Here is a 24,043-nt window from a genome sequence, read left to right as displayed (position 1 = left end):
GTATGGCACAAAAAATGGGTGATAAATCCAAAGAAATACAGTGAAAAAGAAGCCTGATCATATATAAATATAGAGCACAAAACAGAGAAGAGTGACAGGTCATCATTACAGGGTGTTGGCACAGAACAAGATAAATAACATCACTGTAACACAGCTTTCTGAGCAACCGCGACAATTACAGCATCAAATCTCATTGTTTCCGGTGTCGATTCGATTCAATAGCGGGTGATTCTCAATAGCGGCAAACGTCTTCATTTTGTCATCCACATACAGTCAACTGCACTGATGGTAAATAACTGGACAGGTAAAAAACAAAGTCTGTGTGGGTCGTACAGCATGTTGCTCCTGCCTGGCCTGTGATTTCTGATCAGAGCAGGTGAGAGAGAGAGAGAGGACAGAGGGAAGAGCAAGCCATCCGACTACCGAGATTCACTCCAGCACCAGACAGAGCGGGTACCAAGAGGTGGCAGTTTTCCCACGGGTAAAGTTGTCACATTGAGCAGGCATGCCGTCAAATGCCAACCTACTGCTTCTTCTCTGACAGAGTAAAATGAGAACTCAGAAATGTGTCTACCCCTTCCAGTTATTACTGAGACTGCAGGCAGTTCCCTGACGAGTAGTCACTGCCTAGCCACCGTTGTGGAAGTGAAAGGAACCCACCTGACTAAAATGGTAATTTTACTTTGACAAAAGATTCAACACAGTAGTAATGCTCCAAGTTTAATAGAATAGACATTGTTTTTTTTTTTCTTTTTATGAAAATCTGTTGTTGAGTCCTTCAGATTCAACATTTTACTGACTGCCTGATTCACTGCCACTGCCAGTTCTGAGTGCTGGTCTTGCCTACCCACAATCTTTTTCCCCCTCTTGGCAACAATTCTCTTTGCTGAATCCAAACCAAGAAAGCAGGGTGTGTAGAGTGATAATTAGGGCTACCAGCTGCAATTATATGACGCTAGTGGAACCGAATGGGTATTTGGGGAGCTAAAGTAGCGTGATGAATGGCACAACGTGACAAAGCCCTTCTTAGGATGAACAAGAAAATGAGAACATTTCCACTCAGAAAGAAATGTTGGTACCGTTCCTTTCAGAGTCACTCTAGGTGCTGCGTATTAACCAGTTAAATACATGGAATGAATAACACAGTAATTACAGCTGTAACTAATTAGGTAAAAAATTCAGAAATCACACCTGAATTACTTAAAACACCTCAGGTATTACCTATTACTACTACATTGTACATACATACATAACTACATTGTAGTTGTCACAGGTTTAGGATGGTGCACCTTCTCTATTACCCATCAATCAAGCAACTATCTTGTAAATACTGAAAACTATTAGCAATATCATACATATAATATGATATAACATAATTATATTAACAAGTTTTGCACTTTTTAGGAATTAAGGCAATACTTTCTTATGAATTAGATTCTTTATGTAGCAACTGTAATAGAGCAATTGGCTCTACTCACTTGGAAAGGGTTTATTAAACCTATCGAAACTTACCATAGAAACTAGGAAATAGTTTCTATGCATGTTGCGGCAGTCTTATCAGTAATGACCTTGCACAAACTCTTACAGACCAAACACTTTCATTGTACCTCTAGTTTCATGGAACATTTTGTTAAGCACTGGGTACATTCATACAGGTCTGAATGGCTCCTCTGTATGCATTAATGGCTTAATGAGAAATACCTTTTCCCAGAATCTAAGACGAAACTGAACTGTAAAAGCAAGCATTGGTTGTTTACATGGTATTACTGAGTTCTTACCATTTCCTTTATAATTGGTAATTTCCTTTTCAATTCAATTAAGACCAATACCTTCTGCAATGATACTAAGTAAAACTGACCAAGTCTGACCAAGTTCTCATTACATCCTTTCCCAATGTACTAATGACAAATGTACCATTCATGTTCTTGAATAAAGAGTACAGAGTAAGTATGGTGAAACTGGACTGTGTTACAAAGTGTTACAAAGTGAAGCATTGAAATTTACAGTGTAATGAACCTCTCCCTGTATGTTAAGGAAGTTTAACTTTTCACAAAGCACAATATATAACAGCGGCTTAACTGTCTGCATTCAAAAAATAACAGACAAAATCTAAAACAAATGTAACAGTCCTTTGCCTTAGATTTAAAAATGATGCTGTTTTCAAGCTAACCGAATGTACTGAACTTGATAGAGCTATGCAACAGTGCACCAAAAAGAAGAGAGAAAAGGTATTGTGATTTTTTTTTTTTTTTTTTTTTGTAACCTTCTGAAATTTAGTGCTCTCTCACTGCAAGCAGCAACACTTGCATGAGTGTCTAACTGAAGTGGCTGCTGTGAGAGTCATCTGGTTTATGCTGGTGGGAAAAAACGGCACACACAAAATGCCTTGGGTCCTGTTATAGCCCTGTGTTACACTTGGCATGTAAAATCAAAACAGTTGTCACACAAGTGGTCACACATTCAGCTCCAGCCCCAAATCTAAAACAAAATTTATATTTCAACACAGTCATTTCTCTTTGTTGGCTTGCTAATGAACATTTCACACCTTCAACAGCTAGAGCCGAAGTTTTGACTAGCTCCTCATCATCAGTGAAATACAGACTGTAAACATTTAAAGAAAGAAAACTGTCACAAAACACTGCATACATATTCACAAAACTGTTAATCCCTTCAAATTGTACTTTGAAGCAGCTTAGAGCACTTTTTCTTTTTTATCAATAAATAGAGCGGAGCTGAATGTGTGCCCACCAGTCTCAGATCCTCCATATTATGAAAAGGGCAGAGACTGACAAAGCACAGGCTGTATGAATTGCATGGAAATGGAAATAACCAATCATAAAGGATATGGTGAGAGCTGTAATGCCATGGAAACAAACAATGCTTCCTTTTACAGTCCAATTTCAGCTTAGTCTCTCAGAAAATTAGAAGGTATTTCTTTAATACACGGATGCATTTGTGGTAGCCATTCAGGGGAAATGAATATGGGAATATGCAGACCTGTGTGAATGAACCCAGTATTTAAGAAAATCTGGCATAGTTTGTGCGAGGTTGTTATTGATATAATTCCCACAACATACATAGAAACAATTTTACAGTTTGGTCATAAAGAAGCTTCATAGAAAACTTGTTTCTATGCCATTAAACTTGGGCTGTTACCATCCTAAACCTGTGAAAACTACAATGAAGTGGCTTGAACTGATCAGTAAGAATTTTCTAAAGTAATTCCGCTGTCATTTCAAAATACACAACTGTAATTACTTGTTAATTTTCTATTCTTACCATGAGTTTACCTGGTAAATCCCTAGTGCTTAGGGTGTCTGTGAAAGGAGCGGATACCGAAATGTCTTGGGAAACTCAAATCCACGATTAGTAACAGTGACAACTACATGGGGCACTTTGGCACTTTTCATTACCTACTATACCACAGGAGGATATAGTGACTCGCTGTTGGATATTTTATCTCAGCTTATATTTTTGGATACCGTGTTAAGTCTGTGTCTGAGTCAGACTGAATTGATGTGTCCAAAACAACCTCTGAAAGTCTGAAAGCTCTCACCATCAAAAGCACACAAAACGTTATCTGTTTTTGCAAAACATTATATCTACTAACACTGTAAGAAAAGAAAAAATACCCCCCAGAACAAACAGATGCCCTCCATTTACATTCATTGTGATCTGGGCGTTATGGAAATAAAAAAACAAAAACGAGAAATGAATCGTCTAGATATGGGTAGCAGATAATATCTGTGATTATGTCTCTGTAATAACATCATATACATAATGGTATCGTAAGGATGCCCTGAATGCCTATCATTCTGCTCTGTTTTGCTTAGTATGTTTATCTTCTTTACATGTTTCGGTTTCTTATCACACCTATTGTACACAGCTTTATGCTCACACATGTACACGACCCACTCAGACCAACCCAGGCTTCCACTGAAGAGGCTACATTCGTTGAAAAACCGCAACACCAAACCTAATTCATATCCAGCCCCATCTCGGCTCTTGGAGATATGAATTTATTTATATTCTCGACTGGATTCAATTTGCGTTATTTTGTGTTCTGGCTGCGCTGTATAAATATCATTATAATGAGTAGAAAATGGTCAATTTGCTGTTATAAGAGGATGGTTATTTCAGAATGTCAACAAGCCTGACTTTGTGGGAGTAGGTCACATATATGTGCATATATACTGCATTTTATATGTCGAGACCTTATACTGTATGTTGTGCTTCCTGTACTCCAACATAAAACATTTATCATAAACCTTTGAATAGAGCTTCTTTTACATTTACAAGTTATACAGTTACCAAATAGGTTTACTTCTTATGCTTCCATCAGTTTTGATACTTCAGCAATGCAAGGGAGACAACAAGAAGAGAAAGGAAGTTAAAAGTCATTTTCAACAGAAAAAATAAGAAACAAGACACAAGTCCTCAAAACGTTTTTCATAACCAACAATGTACGGAATTTTTCATTTTCTCTTTTTTACAATACATTTTTAAAAACCCCGCTGGTTAAGGTTATGGTCTCAGGTAGATCTTCCACAGTCAATCTTCACAGTTTGTGTAAAAGCAGAGAAACATTCTCGCTAGAGTAATAAAATATCATGACTATTATTATGGTCATTGTTATCTTTTATTCTCATATTGTTCCATATAAATGGTGGAGGATGGGGGCGAGGCATATCAATCTAATGAAGAGCCTGCAGTCCCAAAGTCCTACTCTCCTCCCTGTACAACGCGATGTTTTATTCAGCAATTGTTCTTCTCTTTTGTTAAAAAATGTTCGCCCGCAGGGGGAGGAGAATTATGGGAAAAGAGAGCGAGGCGTTCAATCGACGAGTGTCTTTATCCACCTGTATGATCTTAAACTGTCATTCTGAAAAAAGTTCCAGAGCCTCACTTTTACTGTTGCCACTGTTTTTTTCATCCCATTCGTTTTCCAGCCCATGCTCAGGGTCTGCCAGCACTGCCTGGTTGGCTGTCCTCACATTAAACTACGCTTCGGCGCATGCACACACACACTCGCACACACACACACACACACACACACTCACACACACACACACACACAAGCCACTTTCCCATCAGGAGTTCAATCCAGGTGTAGCACAACCCCATACTCCCTCTGAACAAGCATGCCTTCCCATCAGCACTTGTGGGGCAAAAGAAACATGTAGAAAATAGCCCATCAGTGACAGAGGAAACATCAACAGAGATGTGTTCGATGTTAATTAACACCCAGGCTCACGATTCGGTTTTGTAATCTGAAGGCACTTTGTTTCATGGCAGAAAGTGAAGTGGCTTCTGTTCCACAGGCGGGCCGCTGACTGAATACTCGAGTCAGGCCTCACTCATCACCACATCTCCGCGGAGATCTTTCACATCCATCCTGCTCTCTACTCTCTGCCTGTTCTTCCCCTCCCTCTGTTCTCCACCCCCCCCCCCCCCTTCCTCATACCACCTCTCTGCTCTCTTTCTGCCCTCCTCGTCCTCGGCTCGAACCTCCTCCTCCTGCCCTCCGCTCCCAACTCGTCTACACCTTCACTCATCCTTCCCCCCGCGTATTTGCATTTTATTGTTCTGTCACCATACCTTCAGTTGGCCACTTAGACTCGTGAGCACAGTGTTAAAAGATACATAGGCAGCTACAGGGGAATAAGCAGACGGAACTAAATGTTGCCCGAGTCCTTGTTTTCCTACAGTACAGCACCAAGCAGATAAAGAAATGCCAAGGTGTGACGTGAGGCTGGGCTAGAGTGAAAAACAAGTGTCGGTGATTGGCATCTGGTGCAAGAAAATGAAGATAAAGATACACAGAGAAAGGTCTGATTCCATGTATTTGTAAGCGGGGAGAAGTTATTTTCCTCTTCAAAAAGTCAAAGCAGTGTCTCAATCCCTCCACCCCCCCATCCCCCCCACCCCCCCCCCACCCGCCTTCCAAAGAAATTTTCATAACTGGCAAAATTGTTCTTGTGCTTTACAAATGGTCCACCCTCGACGCTTGTGAACTCTTTCTCCAAAGTCCAGGCTCGTTTATCTCCCACCTGTCTTTGTGCTCGTAAAGATGTTCAGAGTCCCGCACCGAGGAGTGTTTTCTGTAAAAGAGGTCTCTTTAAAAAAATTAGCGCGTCTTCTTTATTACTTTTTGTGTAACTTTTTTATCACTATTTTTTCTCTCTTTTATTGATTTCTGTCCCTCTGTGGGCCGCTGGGGGACCCTCGCCGCTTTTCAGAATGCATGAATCTTTGGTGATTGGATGCCGAGGGTACTAGCTCACAGACGTTGGGTCTGAATGTTCGCCTCCGAGACGACGGACAGAAGGGTCACCTCTGACCTTCCAGGAGGGTCATCACCAAGGTGACACACAGCAGCCATATATGGGAGGATGTGGGCGGAGCCATGGATCTGAGATCTAAATAAGGAAAGGTAAAAGAAAGAAAGAAAACAGCAGTATTTTCCCCCACATACTCCAAAGCACAAAACTGTATCTCCCAACAGAAATTCAAACACACAGAAAAAACACATGGATATTAAGTGTGTTTAAGGTATAACTAACCTGTGAGCTTATCTTTAAACAGCTACTCTAACCCATTGTTCTTAAGTATGACCATCAGTCACCTCCAATCCCGCCTCATGGGACATTTCTCCACATTTCCCTTCTTACATCACATGAAGTCATGTAAGATTCATCATGTGAGATTGAATTGCATAATTTATAACATTACTCTGTCCTCCGCCAGGGCGACCACTCCTCAACTCCAAATGAAGCAATATTGTCGCTTTGAATCATAATGGATCCAAATATGTACTGCAAGTGAAAACTGAACATAACTTCATCATAGTATACTGTATATTCTTGTTGCATCTACAAGAAATTCTATTAAATTTATTCCCTGTAAAAGAAGCAAAAAACCTTAGCATAATAATCTTGCAGTAATTAAAAGAATACAATGACTCGAAATGACATGAAAAAAAAAACCATGAAAGATAAAAATAGAATATCTTGATTTATCTAAGGTATGTTAAGGGGATGTCTAAGTTTGACAAATGTCTAGAAACTGTGTTCCTTCCACCACAAATAACTGGATTCAAATCAAATCACTGCAAGGGAACAGCCTTTGTCTGCCTGCCAATATCACCTTGTCAATTGCAGGCCATTTTCTGTGGCCTGTTTTCTGTTTTCGCCCTCTGTTTGTTCCTGCAGCACAATTACAGTGCTCCATTCGGCCGGTGTGACTATCATTCATGTGATTACAGCCCTGTTGCCATGGCAACAGTTTCCCCCCATGAGATGGTAGTTCAACGTTGGCAACTGTCTAAGATCAGGCCCCCTCTCGTAAATCTCAACCTCGTCCGCCGAGGTAGAGCAGAGCGCTAACCCAGAGTTCAGGGAAGAGCGGGAGAGGAGGGATGGAGGGATGGAAACGTGTCGCTACTCACTGGGCGGCGGGTCTCGACACTCCCCTTCCTCCAGGGTGACGTCATCAATAGCAATGTCGCCCTCGATGCCTGGGCCCCGGATACCTTCGAGTACCACCTAGAGAGAGAAAGACATTTTTCCCTCTATTTATTCAGCAGTGATGGGACACAAAAACAAGAACATTACCATCGCTGCGAGAGAAAATGTAAAAATAAAAACTTACAACAATTTAGCTAAATTGCCCCCTATAACAAACCAGCATGTGGCCAGTGGTTTCAATTGTTTTTATTGTCATCAAATTTAAAATTAAGAATGCTTGTGGTGCTACAGCCTGCACTAGAACTAAAACTGGGACCAAAAAGGAGATGGAATTGGGGGCCAAAACCATAATTACTTTCCACCACTGCAGCTGTAAAAATGATGCAAAATACTGCAGTGCTTTATTTGCTACTCACAAAGATTAGAGTTTCCTGATGGCCGAGCCTGAGTGATATTGCTTTTCCAATAGCAAATAATGTCTATGTATCTTATCCACTTCTCTGCTTAATATCAAAGCTTGTGAAGCGCTACATCAATATGCAGCCCACAAGGGAACTAATACTTTACAATAAAAAAACACAGACGTAGAGAAAGATAGAGGGCGACGAGGGGAACGCTGCTGTGCATTGGATTCATGAGGTTTTTCCGTCTCACCTGGAAGGACGCTGTTGGATGGATGCTGACTTTGGCCTGCTTCCAGCGGTCAGCTTGGTTACCGCTCAGCGACCACACAGGACCCTCGGAGGTTGTCTGGCCCTTCTGCTTTAGGAAGGCGTTTAGAGTCCCTACAGTAGGGGGAGAGAGACTGTCAGACAAACACAAAGGTCGCCGCCATGCGCAAATTCACATGTGAACACACAGACGCAAATGTGATTCCAATAATTATACAGAGATCTGACCAAAACACTTGCAGCATCTTATAACTGATCCATCTAGACTATGACTAAGACTGATTACAGAATGACATAACATATAACCTAGCTGGCAAATATGATCTCACACAAATACACAAAATGAACATGACTTGTTAACACCAAATTACGTGTTGGTGGCAAGCGTTAAAATTCTGTGTTCCCAGCACAAAACTGTTATGTGAAAGAGGCACAACTATAAACAGTAAGTAGTGTCATATTGAAGTAGTCATATTGTAAAGTAATGTCGGTGACTGGGGTTAAATTCCCAGCTTGTATGATGGAAATTTCTTCCGTGAGTCAAATACTCATTTTTAGCGAAGTTGTTTTAGTTGCCTAAACTTATTCATCTAATTCATGCTGTTGCCACAGAATCCAATTCGTCTCATTGTCACAGAATTAAATTTGCGGTGGAGGATCGTCATTTACACATAATTCGTGTCCACTGCATGTTAATCTGCATTTAAGAGTTTGCTCTCACTTCACAACTTTTTATGAGATCACGTTGAACTGCCCACATCAGCGGACCTCATCGTGAATATCCGTTTAAAAGTGGAGTCAAACTGATAAGATTTTGAACTTAATATTCATCTCTGCCTCCTGCATTCCAAATTTATGTATTCTTCTGCATTCAAGGCAGAGCCAAGGCAGTAGCAAAGGTTAAAAGCAGGTCATATGAATTGATACATTTATTAATTTGGGGTTCGGCAAGTGATGATAAATTATTCCCTAGCACATAATAATGAAATTTAATTATCACTAATGGGTAATATGTGATGAGAATTTTTGGTAAGTGTAAATACTTCCCCTCTGTAAGATAGTGCTTCCTGATTTATCACTTGTTTCAAACTATTTCTGTGTAATCCGTCTTTCTTTTCCTCTCACCTGGATTTCCACTAATGCTGCATGGGAGCAGCTACTGGATGCTACTGCTGAAACCCACACACCTACGTTTCAAAATGCAACATCAACTGCTTTGATATTTGACAAATCCGTTTCATTCATATATAACCCTGTTAGATGCATTTGAGCGCCAAAAAAAGCAATACTGACTCTTATTGAGACGGAATAGACTACACCAGGTCTGAAGTGAATACTCTCCCCTCCGTGAGACCTCTTGTTTGGCCCTGGGCTTTGATATAAAACTGTCAGATGATGACACTGAGTGCAACCACTCCTTACACTCCCCTCCACAACACACCAATTGTGCTGTTTTTTTTCAGAGAGAGAGAGAGAGGGAGAGAGAGAGAGAGACCAGTAGCCCTTTAGCAGTAGCAGGAGGCCTAAATCTGGGTAACCTTGGCTTCATAGCCAGGCGCTCCCCAAGCTCAGGAGGCCCGCTGCTCTGAAGTCATGGGAAGAGTAATTCACAGGGAAGGAAAGCAGCACCTTTGCACTGAAATGACTGGCGAGCAAAGATAGTGACTGCTAGCTTTTGATGCATCTTTGCCTCAGCGTGGCGCCTCATTACAGTACGGCCCACTTCGAATGCATCTCGGTGCTGGAGGGAGAGAGAGGGAGGGCTATACGTCCCTGTTTCTATTCTCTCATCAGCGCGGTATACACTTCCCCACACGACAGCGCAATCTCCACTGAGAGATGAGCACTTGTACAGAACATGACCCGCGGTTTCATCTCCTGTTGGGGTGTTTAGGATGTAGGAGGAATCTTGCTGAGCAGGCTGGCTTAAAATTCTCTTTCAACTCATTGTGATGTAGGCGGTTGTGTCAGTGTCACCACATTCTGAGCAAAGGCATATGTTGTAAAATTCCTCAGAGAGCACCTTTTTTAAGGACTACCTGTGGCAGACGCTTGTGATTTTTTTTTAAAAAAAATCTGAGAAGAGAAAGATGTCAGTACAGAAAAGTGAGAAATAGCACCTGGACATTTTAATTTCATAGCAGGAGAGAGGAATGGAAGTGCTATGCCACCCTGCTAGCTAATGAAGAGGATGACTCCATTGCTTCTCAGAAGGTCAGACTTAAAACAGACTTGCTTGGTGTGCTATGCTGGAGGACTTAATCCTGTAAACAAATGCGACACGGGCTCCAAAGGCAAACTTTGAAGTGCGCTTCAGTAATTAAGTGTGACCTTGTCCCAGGTATCCCCCCGCTAGCTAACTACGGAGGAGTTTCTTTGAGCCGGTGCCACTGTTCTCATCAGAGTGTAGGCGAGACGCCTTATCGACTGATTCTGGCCCTCAGCAGTGCCGTGCCACAACTTGACTGTGACTCACCTCAACAGCACAGTCCCAGAGAACATCAAACTCCCAGCAAGCACACAGAGACTTGTGCCACTTCCAATGTCTCTGACTCACAGCGCTAAACACAAAACAAGCCCTCAACTATTTCAAACAACAAGGTCTCTAAGATTACCATAAATTTACAAGAAAAAAATAGATGTGTACATAAATTACATTTAAATAAGTTAGAAGAGGTCAAGAATAATATGACAGATAATATTATTTTGACCATTTATCATAGCTTTAGCTATTCTCTGGGTTGAAAACGTTCTGAATATCACAAACCAACATTCCTGAACTGAGAATTCCTCTCATGCCGGGAGAGGCAGAATACTAAATCGAGCGTGGCTCTGGTGTATCTGAGCTGGGTTTCAAGTCCTTGACATTTAGCCCATTCATCATAACACGCCACAGTCCAGGCATGGGCTTCACCACAGACGGGGAGGGCAGGGAAGAGGGAGTCTGGCTGGCGATCAATTTGAGCAAATTGGAAATGTCACGGCCTACTCAACCTCGGCAGGGAGCCGGAGGAGCTCTCATCTCCCCGCTGAGTCCCCCTCCAAGTCCTCTATCCTCATATCCTCTCCACCTCCCTCTCCTCCCCCTCTCCAGATGTTTGGTCCAGCCCCCCTACCTGGACACCTCCACATGGCCTTTCCACTAAGGGGAGCTAAACTGTAGCCAGGCTGAATCTCAGCCGTCGCAGAATCCTGTTGTTAACTCTGGGTTAAGCTTAAGTCTTTAGTGTAAACAGCGATAGCGAAGTTCCCCCCGTCCCCTGCCTTGTGGTGAAGCAGGCGACATTGTCTCACCTGACGGACAGCTCCGGAGCTTTTCACACCTAAACCCATTCTCCTTGCAGTATGCCTCAGTGCCACTTTCAGACAACGAGATCGTAATGTGAGAGGCAAGGTAACACCGCGCAGCGTTATCAGCTGAGATGAGCCAGGGGAGCGCTGGAGCCTCTCTCTGCTTTCTTTATACTTGCCGAGCTGCTGAATAATAACCCTTATTTAAAGCAAGGAGACTTGCTTTTAACAGACGCCAGGGAAAAGATGCATGTATTGCGCGCACATCGATGCATATCAGCGCCGTGCATAGACATTAGAGGGTCAGAGGGTCAACTCAACAAAAAAGGCACCCTTTCCCTCCATTTCTACCAAGGAAAGAAAAATATAAATACGTATTTCTTATAGTTAAATGTATATTTAATAGAAATACGAAAAGTGCATTTTATGACTGTCGAGGCAAAGTGCCAAGGGTTCAATGCATGTGCTTGATGCACATACTGTATCTGCAGACCAACACACACATTTGATCCCGTTTATCCCATGCCATAAATATTAAGCACACAAAACATGGCTGCACTTTGCAAAATTGACGATGGTAGTTAAAATGGCTTATGCCTTAACCTGCATCCAGCCCCTAAGATACAAAAACACTCTCTCTGTTTTCTCTCTCTTTCTCAACCCCCTGCCCCACCACTCTCCACACACACACACACACACACACACGCCCCCCCACCGAAATATAGACCTGTGCAGTGGTTAATGACAAGGGGAGAAACTGAGAAAGAGATATCACCACTAGAGGCCTACAATATAAGCCTGCTGTTTTAGTGCTACAGATCCAATCTTGCTCACCACTCCCTCATACAGACACACACACACACACACACACACACACATGGCATCTACTCAGAGCAGGAGTGCTTGTGGTCGTCTGATTGGGTCCCTTGTGAAGGGAGCCTAAGAGCAGAACATTAGCCACAGAGTGCCTCTTCACAGGCAGCGGGGAAATGGCTCTACCATCTTCAAATGTTCCAAAGTTGTCCCACTGAGACATTATCTAGATTCAAAGAGGAAAGTGAGAACTAATGCCCAAGTTTTGCGAATACACCACACACCTTTGAAGGGGTTTGCTGCAAAATGAGATATCCATTGCTTGAATCATTTGACACCTACTCCTTAAAAAAATCTTAGCCTGAAAACACGGCCCCTTCCCTCCCTCCCGCCACCATGGGACCGAGCATCCCGGGAAAATGCTGAGATTCCGCTGCTTACAGGAAAAAGCGGTGCCGTTCCTCCTTTTTTTCCCCTGTGTGACCGCTGCGTTTCCTGCCTCACAAACAATAGCTCTCAAACAAAAAAGACAACCGCACTGTGAGAATGTGCTGGAAACATGGAGGCAGCGGACAACAATTGATTGAACCGTGATTTGTGAAAGCAATTTGAGTTTCAGGTGAATCTGCTCTTACTCCTTAAGCAACCAAAAGCACATAGCAGTGACAGAATCTACCAAGAATGAGTGAGTGATTATTAATTACTGAATGCTTTAGCTTTTAACCTTAAGACCTTTGCTGAACAGCAACATTTTAACTGATACAATCATCTGTATTTGCGAAATATTGAGCCATGAATACAAGATTGTCTTTTCTAAAATGGATATATAGCATTTTGAACTACAACCATTGTGTCTGCAAAAGAGGCAACAGAGCAAAACAAATTACTTGAAATAACAGCCCTGAAAATGATTTTCCAATGTGGGAATATTGAATGACATATCTTACCTATGTGTTTTCCGTACATATGGTAGAAGAAGCCGAAGCAGTAGGCAGGAGGGTTGGTGATACCGTAGGGGTTCTTAGGCGCCACGTTGAAGAACGGACTCACCAGCCGCGCCTGGTCCCCTTCCTTCCGTGGCCTGGATGTCTCAATGTACATGTAGAAGCCTTGAAGCACAAGCATACACACACACATAGACAGGCACATACACACAAGAACATTACACATAAAAAAACGATTTAGTAAAACTATTAGTATTTACTGCTATTTAGTTAAGAAAGTGCTTCTGGATTCTGGAGGTTGCAATGTTCAACTGACTTACTGCTGATTGCTGTTTTGGTGCAAGCTCCTTTGTCAGAGCAACACTTAAACAAGTGACACAGTAAGTATATATATTATCCAGACATGCTGTTTTGTGCATCCCCGTTCTTGGATTTGGGCACAAGACAAGTCAATTCAATGGGAGACTGCTCAAACGTTGGGTGTACCCGTTGAAAACCACGCAAGAGCTTTTGCCAGGCAATCTTCAGAATCCCACAAGTGTCGTATGACTGCCTGCTGACATGGGGCATGACCCACAAACAAATGATTTGTCACTGAAAACACTGGAAAAAGGCAAAGCATGATGCATCATGCTCAACTGCATTCAGCCAATCTGTGAAAGCATGATGGAAATGAAAGCTTCCGCTTCAGAGATAAGGCTTTCTATGAAGGACAATTCCCGTTTTACTAATAACAATAACCAGGGGCAAATCGAAAAGATAACAGTGGGTTATATTTATGCTCCCTTGGCCTGACACGTGGACAGCAGCAGTGACAGCAGTGAGGATAACAGTCCTCCTGATTGTGCCTGAGCCACATAATCTGAAACCAATCTCTGCCCTGCCACAGGAGAAGGGAAGGTAGCTAGCGAGCAGCTCCACGCCCCTCTAGCCCAAATCAAATAGAATATCTCCCTCAGTTGAATCTGATCAGATAATTATAAGCAAAGAGGAATGGGGGCTGGTAATGAAATGCTGGACATTTTGAAACCATTAGGGTGTTTAAAGCCAATGCATTATTTACTGCTTCAGCTGCTGCTGTTGCCACACTCCCATAAAAGACAAAATTACCACTTATATTCAACCACAGATAACTTGCATCAGAGGATTCATCCGGCCTTGTCAAGGTAGAATGAATCCTACAATGCCAATTACTTATCAAGCTCTTGAATATTGAATAATAGCACATACTGTATAACTAACATACTGAATACTGAATACTCTGCACACATCTCAGACACACAGCCACAAGATTATCTTCACAATAAATGTTGAAGGTTGCTCATTGTTACGATGAGTTGGTGACACAATGAGTACAGCTGGAATCATGTATTATGCAGTTGGGAACACTTGAATCATTCTTGAATTAAGTTGCACTATTACTGTCATGCTTGCATACATTATGCAACAAAGTACTGTAGAATCACTGTTGCAATGTTATTGATTTCATATCTTGCCACTTTATTTTGCAATAATATAATCACATGTGCACTGTATGCATTTATTCATGCATGGACTATATAGAAAATAACAGAGTGGTATTCACTTAAATGTGACTGACTTTTTTCCAAAGCAATGAGTATGTGCAATGTTTTCAGAGCCACTGGTGGAAACAATCACTTACACCAACTGTCCTTTTCCGCTATAGGTGCATAATTTTGCAGTGTGATTGCTCAGTCAGCTATGCTGATGAATCCCTAGCTGTATTTCATCAGATATTGAAACGGTTGATATGCTACTTTGTTGGTGACCAGGGAGCTAGTTGGCAATCTTTCTTGCTTTTTCCTGTTTTTAATTGTTATTATGTACAATAAAAGCTATATAATACGCAAGAGGGTATTCTTTACTGTGATTATGGTATTATGGGTATGGTTGTTAATTCATGTTTGTGCTCTAACAGCTAGATAAAAACCATAATAGCCAAGAAGGGGTTCTTTACTGTTATTATGGAGGAGGGAAGAATGCCCCCTTGGGTATTACTGTAATGCTATATCAATCAACCAACCAACCAGTCAACCAATCAATCGACCAACCAACCAACCAACCGATCAACCACTAAATCAATCAACCAACCAACCATCCACTCAATCAATGGATCAATTGATCTTTCAGGATCACTTACCCTGCTTGGAGCCGCTGCGGTCACCACTGGGCCCGGTGTTGGGCGTATACTTGGTGTCGCGGGTAGCGGCGCTGTGCCGCGTCCAATCAAAATCATCGTTCTTGTCCTGGGTGAACATGCAGATGGGCTCCTCCTCGAAGCTGCAGTGGAACTCTCCTGGTGAGCGTGAGCAGAGACAGGCTGTTACACTCATATCATAACAAAAGAGTGATAAGTTATACTGACAAGAACCTATGTGGCCAGTGAGAGACCTGCTGTATATTTATGAGATTTCCTTGAGCGTATGGGTGTCAGGGGGATATGCAGAACAGCAAATTCCTAATTACACCATACAATCTGGTGTACTAAACTTCCAAATTAAGATATGACCTCTCCTTGCCTGTAGTGAAGACATCAGTGAGTGTGTTTGGTTTTCTCTGGTAATGAGATGCAGTTTGGTTCAGTTCAGAAAGCAGCTCTCTGCGGAGAATATGCTGTATCCTACAAATACCCCATGGCAGTGTGTGTGTGTGTGTTTGTGTGTGTGTGTGTGTGTGTGTGTATGTATGTGTGTGACTATCATAACTGACTATTAGAGGCTACACCATGACAGTCCACTACTGAACCATGATGGATAGCATGCAATAACAGCTAAAACTGATCTGACTGTTCTAGTGTAGCCAAACAGTGCAACTCCTGCGCACACACACGCACATGCACACACACACACACACACACACACACAAATGGCCTCAGCACATAATATTCAGTACAAAACTCTTGAAACATGTTGAAAAATCCATTACCCTTGCATGAGGTCACGGTGGGTCACATGTAGGGGAATGAGTGTCTAACAACGACTACATTGATGAACAGTCACAATTCAGAAGTGGGCCTTGAGGGCAACTAGCCCACACAATTTAAATGGAGAGGTATGCCTCAATGATCATATACAAGGCGGGATCATCAGTGTCAAAACCTCTATTTAATCCATGGAACAAACAGCAAAAACACCTAACCAGAGGACATACTGATGTAGAACAGTATCCTCAAAGAGATAGTGAAAAGAAGCATTTAGATTCAGGATGCAGGCATGCGTTCTGATAAATATTCATTGATTTATTAAAACGTAGCTGGGAGCAGTTTGGAGTGGTGACCTTGAGAGGAGCGGAATCTGCAGCTTTTACTCAGGTAATGGAGGGAACATAGAAAGAGGTGGAGTGTGGGTGGATGGATGGACAGAGGGAAGGAGGAGGGCGGTGATGCTACAAGGCAGAGAGAGAGAGAGAGAGAGAGAGAAGAGATAAAGCGGGAGAGAGATAGAGAGAGAGCAAGAGAAAAAGAAAGCGGGAGAGTGAGAGAGAGAGACGGAAGGGGCTGGGTTGCTGGCGCTCTTGACTCCTCTCCTCATAGGCATGCAGATTTAAATGGAGGTCTAGCCCCTGGCGCTAGACACTAACGCCCCCATCCGCTGTGAGCTAAGCTAAATGTTTTCGCCTTCTGCGCCCAGGAGAGATAGGAGGATTTGGAGGATAGGCTGAGGAAGGAGGGAAGAGGAAAAGGCGTGCAGGTAAGATAGTGTGTTTCCTTCGGGGATTTGGATAATGATGTTGGTGATTAGGATGTTTGTTATTATGTTGGCAATGTTTATGTGAACACCCACCAAAAAAACATAAACCACAATACACAACAGCACACTGCAGCGCAGCAAACAATGATGAGTGTGCACTCTCAAAGCGTGAATAATGTAAATTCTTAAAGTTACTACAGTGAAGTGTGCATCCTCTCTACCAAGGAGCTTGGCTTTCACATAATGGCATACATGGGAGCAAACATTAAAGTACACAAGCACATACAGCGTATGCATGCATATGTAATGATCCCAAAACACTGGCCGTGCAAACACAAACACACACACAGACACACGCACACACACATGGAACTCCCTATCTCAGGCAACTGCACTCTAATCCAATAAAACACACAAGTTGTACAGTATGTCCTGTAGAGGTTTCAGACTCTCAACATGTTAAATTGCATGAGGTGGGTTTACTTAGAATTCCTAGTGGGAAGTCTTGGCATCACACCTCATTTAGTACTACTTAAGAATACTTAGCAGGATCTTCCAGTGCAGTGTGACATGTTGAAAGAGTCAGATCTCTACGGGACATCCAGTCACTTTGTGTCGCCCCAGTGTTCTCACACACTCTGAAGCCACAGAAGCAGCTCACTGTCTGATGAGACATGCTAAGTGAGATGCACATTACTTACTCAGATGAGGGTTGATGGGAGCTGTAAAACAGAAAAGCCGGGGACAGTCATTAGTAAAGAATATCATAATCTTCTGTCATTAACTGAAACAAACGCTCATTAAAGGAAACATATGTGCACAGGGGTACAGACGGCTGTACAAGCAACCAAATGCTCACACATACGCACATATCACCGTGTGGCTGACTCACACAAAGTGTTTTGTGTGCTGTGGAGAAACTATGAGTTATAGAGGATACTGTGTACCACACAAGCACATACACAGTATCATATACCCAAAAACAATAACGCTATTGTTATTGTAAACCTCTTTGAATTCCCTGTGCCACCTTCTGTTCCGCTGTCATCTATTGTTTAGGTGCACAGCTAATAAAAGCATACATGTAAAAAACTTTGTTCCCATAGTGTTTTAATATCATAAGACAAAATGAAAGAGGCCCATGGGAGGGCTCCATTGTCTAATGATATTAAAGCACCATGGGAGCATATTGGAGTATGTGAGCTCCATATTCCTCAAGCTCTATCGCTTTTTGAATATGCAAATAAATAGTGAACGAATAGCAAAACAGGTAACGCTCCGCTGGCACACACAACACCAACATCACAGAGAAGATGGAAAAAGATCTGGGGGATTTTAAAGTGAAACAAGGTGACATGCCGTCATTCTCTGCCTCTGTTATCAAATGTAAAAGAGAGAGGGATTAGTAAGACCAGCCTGACCACATTAATTAGCTTATAGCGCAACTGCTTATCGTTATTGCCATTTACTGGCATTGCTGATGCTCTTGTCCAAGGTGACTTCCATTTAGAGCACTAAGCCTATTTTACACTTCCATTTAGAACCTCCATAAATCATAAAAATGAGTTATAATCACAGGTCTGTCTGTTAATCACTTTCCTGTAACATCCTTGCTGCTTTTTGTGTGTTGAATGACTGTGACCATTATGGAAATCCCAATTGTAAGACACTAAACTTTTAGATTAAGCACCAGTGAGTTGAGTCCATTGAAATAGATGCAAGGCTTGTTTTGCATTCTATCCACCTGACTTTGGTTCAATGCTTTCCTCATTGATAATTTAAGAGGCTACCGCCGCAGCAAACATAGAAAGGTCAAGGGTATCAAACACTGTTGCAATGGGAGCCAGTTAGTCGGCACTTCACTTTTTGCAGAGTAAATACCATTTAACCTGTCAAGAAGATTCATGGGCATTTTCATGATCGATTCCTGTCCGGCTGAATAGATGTGATACATCGGCTTTACCACAAAACTACGTTGCTGCGTGATTTATGAAACCTTGCTGTTCATGGAGGGAATTGATTTGAATCCACCCAATTAAATCAAGTAATAACAAATCATTCCCGCAAAGGAAAACATGTATTGAAGACTGAGGATTGGAAGTAGTGAAGGGCTGGTTGGAATCGCTCTACATTGTTTGTAAAAGCAGAAACTTATGCAGTGATTTGGTGTTCTTTGCAGTTTTGTTCATGGAAATACAGTTGTATTGTACTGTACATTTACAGTGTAGAAAACAGAGAGAGAGAGAGAGAGAGAGAGAGAGCAAACCATTGCATTTCCACATAAAACATTCAGCGAACTGCACCACTGCAGCGGAAGCATTGCCATGAGGGGGGCATGAGTGTGGAGAGAAAAGGCTGCACACACACTATCACATAAAAGGTACGATAAGCTTTTATGTTATCGATTGTGAACATTTCTGTATCCAATACTGAATACTGAATACTGAACACTGAATCCAAACACTGGACTCCACAGACCAGCACTACCGCAACGAAGGAGTCCACAGAGAGGGAGAAAATCAACCGGGCCGTTGCAGAGAAATGTTTTAAATGACAACTCATAGCCTCGGGCCTGTAAAACGGATGCTGAGTTTTCCGACAAACTCTATTCTTTCAGACCCCCTGCTCTCCCTCTTTCTCCCTCCGACTCGCTTCTTCTCTTCCTGCCCCCCCCCCCCCCCCCCCCCCCCCGCTTCCTGCTCCCCCCTCTTCCCTCCTTCCTTCTTCTTTCAAGACCTTGGTTATGAAAATATGTTTCGTTGTCAGTTATTTTACCTGCAGCCTCCCCAGGCTGACTCACTGTGCCTTAGTCCAGATGAATGTGTCTGCTCAAGTAATGTCTCTACCCCCACTGATGAAATCAAGCTGAGCACAGAGCGGGCCCAGAGGCTACTTCACTACTGTGTGTACGCATCCTCTCTCTCTCTCTTTATCTCTCTCTCTTTCTCTCTCTCTCTCTCCCATTCTCTATCTCTCTCTGTCTCTCTCTCTCTGTCTCTCTCTCTGTCGCACATACGCAAACAGATAATTTTACTCTCAATTTAGACAATTGCATTGGATATGAAGATGAACAAGAAATACACAAAACTGAAACTGATACAAATGCTAGGGTGAGAATAATACTGTCTGATTGTCTAGACAGTGTCCACAGTTGCCTACTTTTGAATTCTTTTCATATTTAACAGCCTCACAATTTTACAGCAACAAGCTTGAATACACTCTTGAAAATGCACTATACTGTTCAAACATTGGCACTCTGCTTTCCCCTCCGGCCGAAAATGTCTGAATTAATGGATGATGAAATGTGATTTTGATAGTCCTGAAGATAAACAGTGCCAATGAATGAAGCTCTCAATGCAGCCTTCTGAAAATTCTGTCACTTCATGTTCTCAATGCATTTCTGCGGTGCATGTCTGATTCCTAGCATGTACTTATCCAACTGAGGAGACAAAACAAACTGCAGCAAGATGCATGAGTGCCTCTCTTTCAAATTGCCTCATTTTGATTGAAACACAAAGTGAGCTCATTGACCGCCAAAGGACAGCGGTCCGTAGAGGCCGTTCCGGACACAAACAGTGACTTCATCTTGGCAGGCTTCCCTGCCCACTGGTCCGCTGCTGTATTACAAAGCAGCAGACGATTTGATGGCTGCAGCCAAGTGTCCTCATAGAGCGCAGCAGCCCGGCCGTTTGTAACCGACCTCACACAATCCACGCTCTCCAAGATTCCCATCCATCATGTTTAGGGGGGTCTGGACGGCTGCCATGACGTTCTGAGAAAGCCCTGTGACGGCTTCACAGCTCAAACCGTCAGTCGGAATAATCACAGCATGGGTAAATGTAATTCGCCAATCTTCTTCTCACGTCTCCCTGACAGAAATAACACGGGCGAGATCACACACTCGTGTCCTTCACTCAGATTCCGGCTCCCTCTGTGACGTTTTCGCGCGACACTTACCCGCAGTAACACACACTCACAGGCTCGTACACACAAACACAGCTGAACACACTTGCGCACATTCACACGTACACAGCCACCTACACACACACACAGACACTAATTTCCTATATGCCTTTAGCCTGATTCTTGCACAGTGTATGACACAGGGTGGGGACAACAAATTGGTGCAAGCAAGTGAATCCTCGATGGCTTTAAATGCTAAGCGGAGAACTGAGACCGCTGGTTGAACAAAAGCTCAGACTTGGGTTAAAACACACCTTGGCTAGAGCAGGGAGGTCATCAGGAGCAGGAGGCTGCATTTACTGTTAGATTTATGGGTTTTTGCATCGGGGTAGGCATCTTATATTTCACTCTATGAACTGCATAAAAAATGGGACAAAATCAAGAAACAGCAGCACTGTTTTAAAGTGTCACTGTGTGGGTTGACAGGAGGCTTAGACGGTAAATCCTCCATCTTGGAGGGAACCAGGGAGAGAGAAGTGATATTTGGAACGCCAAACAGATGCTGAGTTTGTCACTGCAGCAAAATTTAAGAGAGTGTCTTTGGGAGCTTGGTGACACAACCATCTTTCATCCTACAGCTGGGGACACTATAAGCGCTTTTGTGTTTTCTTGCCAACTCACAGAAAAGCTGCTACCATCGGCTTTATGTGCATCAGAAAGATTGCTCGGCCTGTTGGGCAATCCTGAGTAAACTCACTCATACTCCGATCAGATTTTAGCGGGTTTATATGTTATACAGTAACTTCACAACCGCAGAGCCAGGATTTAAGTTACTCAGAACTGGAGAGCTAACAAACGAGCAAAGACTAAGCCGTTTGCCGTGTCTGTTTTGGTTGCCATGACTGCATATAACATAATTACAGTATCACACAACCAGGGCGTATTACTTTGCCATTCTACTAACATTCATTTCAATCCACTTGTCAACTTGTTCAGTATAATCACTATGCCACAATCTATATACAGTAGTTACACTCCTCTCCTCCCACCAGTGAGAGTGAAAGGAAAGCAATAATGGCGATGATCCTGTGCTGTATTTCACATGTCAGTCAGAGCGTCTTATGGGACACATCCTGAGCAGAGTGGATTCAGTTCAGACCGGCATTAGCCTGCTACAGCGATGCTATGCTGTGTGTGGGAGAACAGAGCAGCCCTAGAGTGGTAATTAGTCCAGTCTCTCGCTGGGCAGGCGATTCACACGTCAGCATCGACTCTCTTCTTTCCCTTTCCTCACTTTGTTCCTCTCCACTCCTTCTGTGTCGCTCTTTGCCTCTCCCTGTCTTAATTCAATTCAGTTTGATTTGATTGGATTCAGTTCAATTCTCTTCACTTCGATTCGATTCGATTTGATTCAATTCGATTCGACTCAGTTCGATTCAAGCTATAGTGAACCACAAAATATCACAAACTACTAAAAAATAACAGCATAAAAGTCTCTCTCTCTCTCCCTCTCTCGCTCTCCCTTTCTCTCTCTTTCTCTCTCCCTCTCACTTTCTCTCTCTCTCTCTCTCTCTCTCTCTCTCTCTCTCTCTCTCTCTCTCTCTCGGCCATGATGAGCTGCAGTAAAACTGAATAATTCACAACTGCAGCAGCACAACTCGGGGAAGAGTACAGCAGCCCGTGATAGACAGAAAAAAACAGTAGGCCAGTTTGTTTCTGAAAATGCACATCGCCAGCGCCTGTGCATCTGTTCACTGGTACTGCTGGTCTCTGCCTACTGTGGATGCGATCTATTGTGGCTCGACCGGTATGCTGTCCCCAAAGGCCGGCGAGTCTACCTCCATTAGCAAGCTGCTGTTTCATTCTGTAGAGAAATGCACTGCATTTTGATATATTCTCACTGGCCTGACCAAGCTGGCATGCCATCAAAAGCGATGCTGTCTTTCTGCCAGATCAACAGATACCAAATGGTTGATAGTTATTATACCGCTGTAGCACCCACTCAAAACTTAAATCAAACAAATGAAACAGTATTACGACAGTGAACACTCTTATTGTCATATTTAGCAGTGACCAATTGATTTGTGATACCGCTTTCTGTTCAGTTACAGACACGGAGAGGTTTTATTTCAGTAGAGGGCCCACGTGGGGCTTGACATTTCAAAACGTTTACAAACAAAATCTAAAACAGTATTTGTTATTTGAAACTATATCCCTGTAGACAAATGATCTCTTTTGGCAACAAGATGAAAAAGATTTACAAAAAAATGTTTTTTGGGGGGAAATTAAGTGAAGCAAAAATGAGTAATCGTCGACCAGTGCTGTTTGGTCCTGTTTTGCAAACTAAGTGTTTGACTCATCTGATTCCTTGATGTCATGATGCTCTGCCATGTGCAGGAATGGAGGGTTACTGACTTAACAAGTCAGCTTTTGCCTCATTCTGGTATAGACCTGACTCAAGCAATAAAGGTCAGAAGGAAGAGATGATTAGTCAGCTGATCAGCGCAAATTTAGATCAAACTAGCAAGATAGCAAAGCAAGCCGCTTTCAAGATGAGTCTCCAGCACTGATGACTGAAGGCTTTAGATGCACTTTGATGAATATCTAAAATTCAAATTATTTTAACGAATTCACTTTCATTGGTCCTTCCTAATAGATATCATACATGATGCATCCATATCATTCTGATCATCATGATGGTTGTTGATACCAAAGTGAATCTTTGATATCTATTGCAGATCATCAGTGATGATGTGCAGGTTTCATTCATAGCAGCAAGGACTATACTGTAGCTTTATTTCAGCACTACCAGTACAGCTGGTGTACTTCTGAATTAGCTGAGAGATAACATTACCAGCTGTTGTGTACTGTGTGTGCCCAGAAATAGTTGAGGGGTTAATTCTTCCACCTCTGCAACCATATCCCACCGAACAATTTTACACTGATTGGCCGTTTAAAAGGCATCTGAATGGTAATAGACATCTAGACGAAAATGAGACTACATAGGGTTTAAAAGTGACGTCTTTAGTAGATGTCTATGTCTAAATATGTAATAATGCGTTTACTGCTTGGTCTAAAACTGGGCTATATATTACTGAAAATATCCCAGGCTATATGAGAGCTAAAGAATAGATGCAACATTGAAATAACTTCTACTCATCAGTGGGTTGTGTGGGCAGAGGATTGAACTGAATCCTGTGTCTCCCTACACTGTTTTCTCTCCGTTATCCAACTGTGTAAATAAA

General features: G+C 42.5%; 1 protein-coding gene across 1 annotated transcript in view; it reads right to left on the bottom strand.

The window, feature by feature from the left end:
• Nucleotides 1-6,296: 6,296 nt before the first annotated feature.
• LOC139915419 (MAM domain-containing glycosylphosphatidylinositol anchor protein 2) overlaps nucleotides 6,297-24,043 on the bottom strand; it is a 143,447-nt gene continuing 125,700 nt past the window's right edge. Inside the window, exons 13-18 of the mRNA XM_071904051.2 lie at nucleotides 17,597-17,617; nucleotides 15,347-15,502; nucleotides 13,189-13,350; nucleotides 8,121-8,251; nucleotides 7,448-7,544; nucleotides 6,297-6,419 (exon numbers count right to left, since the gene is read on the bottom strand). Of these exons, the coding sequence (XP_071760152.1) occupies nucleotides 6,331-6,419; nucleotides 7,448-7,544; nucleotides 8,121-8,251; nucleotides 13,189-13,350; nucleotides 15,347-15,502; nucleotides 17,597-17,617 (656 nt within the window). The 3' untranslated portion in view covers nucleotides 6,297-6,330. The remainder of the gene's footprint in view (nucleotides 6,420-7,447; nucleotides 7,545-8,120; nucleotides 8,252-13,188; nucleotides 13,351-15,346; nucleotides 15,503-17,596; nucleotides 17,618-24,043) is intronic.

Source organism: Centroberyx gerrardi, chromosome 18 (assembly GCF_048128805.1).
Source record: "Centroberyx gerrardi isolate f3 chromosome 18, fCenGer3.hap1.cur.20231027, whole genome shotgun sequence".
Taxonomy (NCBI): Eukaryota; Metazoa; Chordata; class Actinopteri; order Beryciformes; family Berycidae; genus Centroberyx; species Centroberyx gerrardi.
The sequence above is the reverse complement of the archived record's forward strand: the minus strand, read 5'-3'. Positions and strand labels throughout refer to the sequence as shown.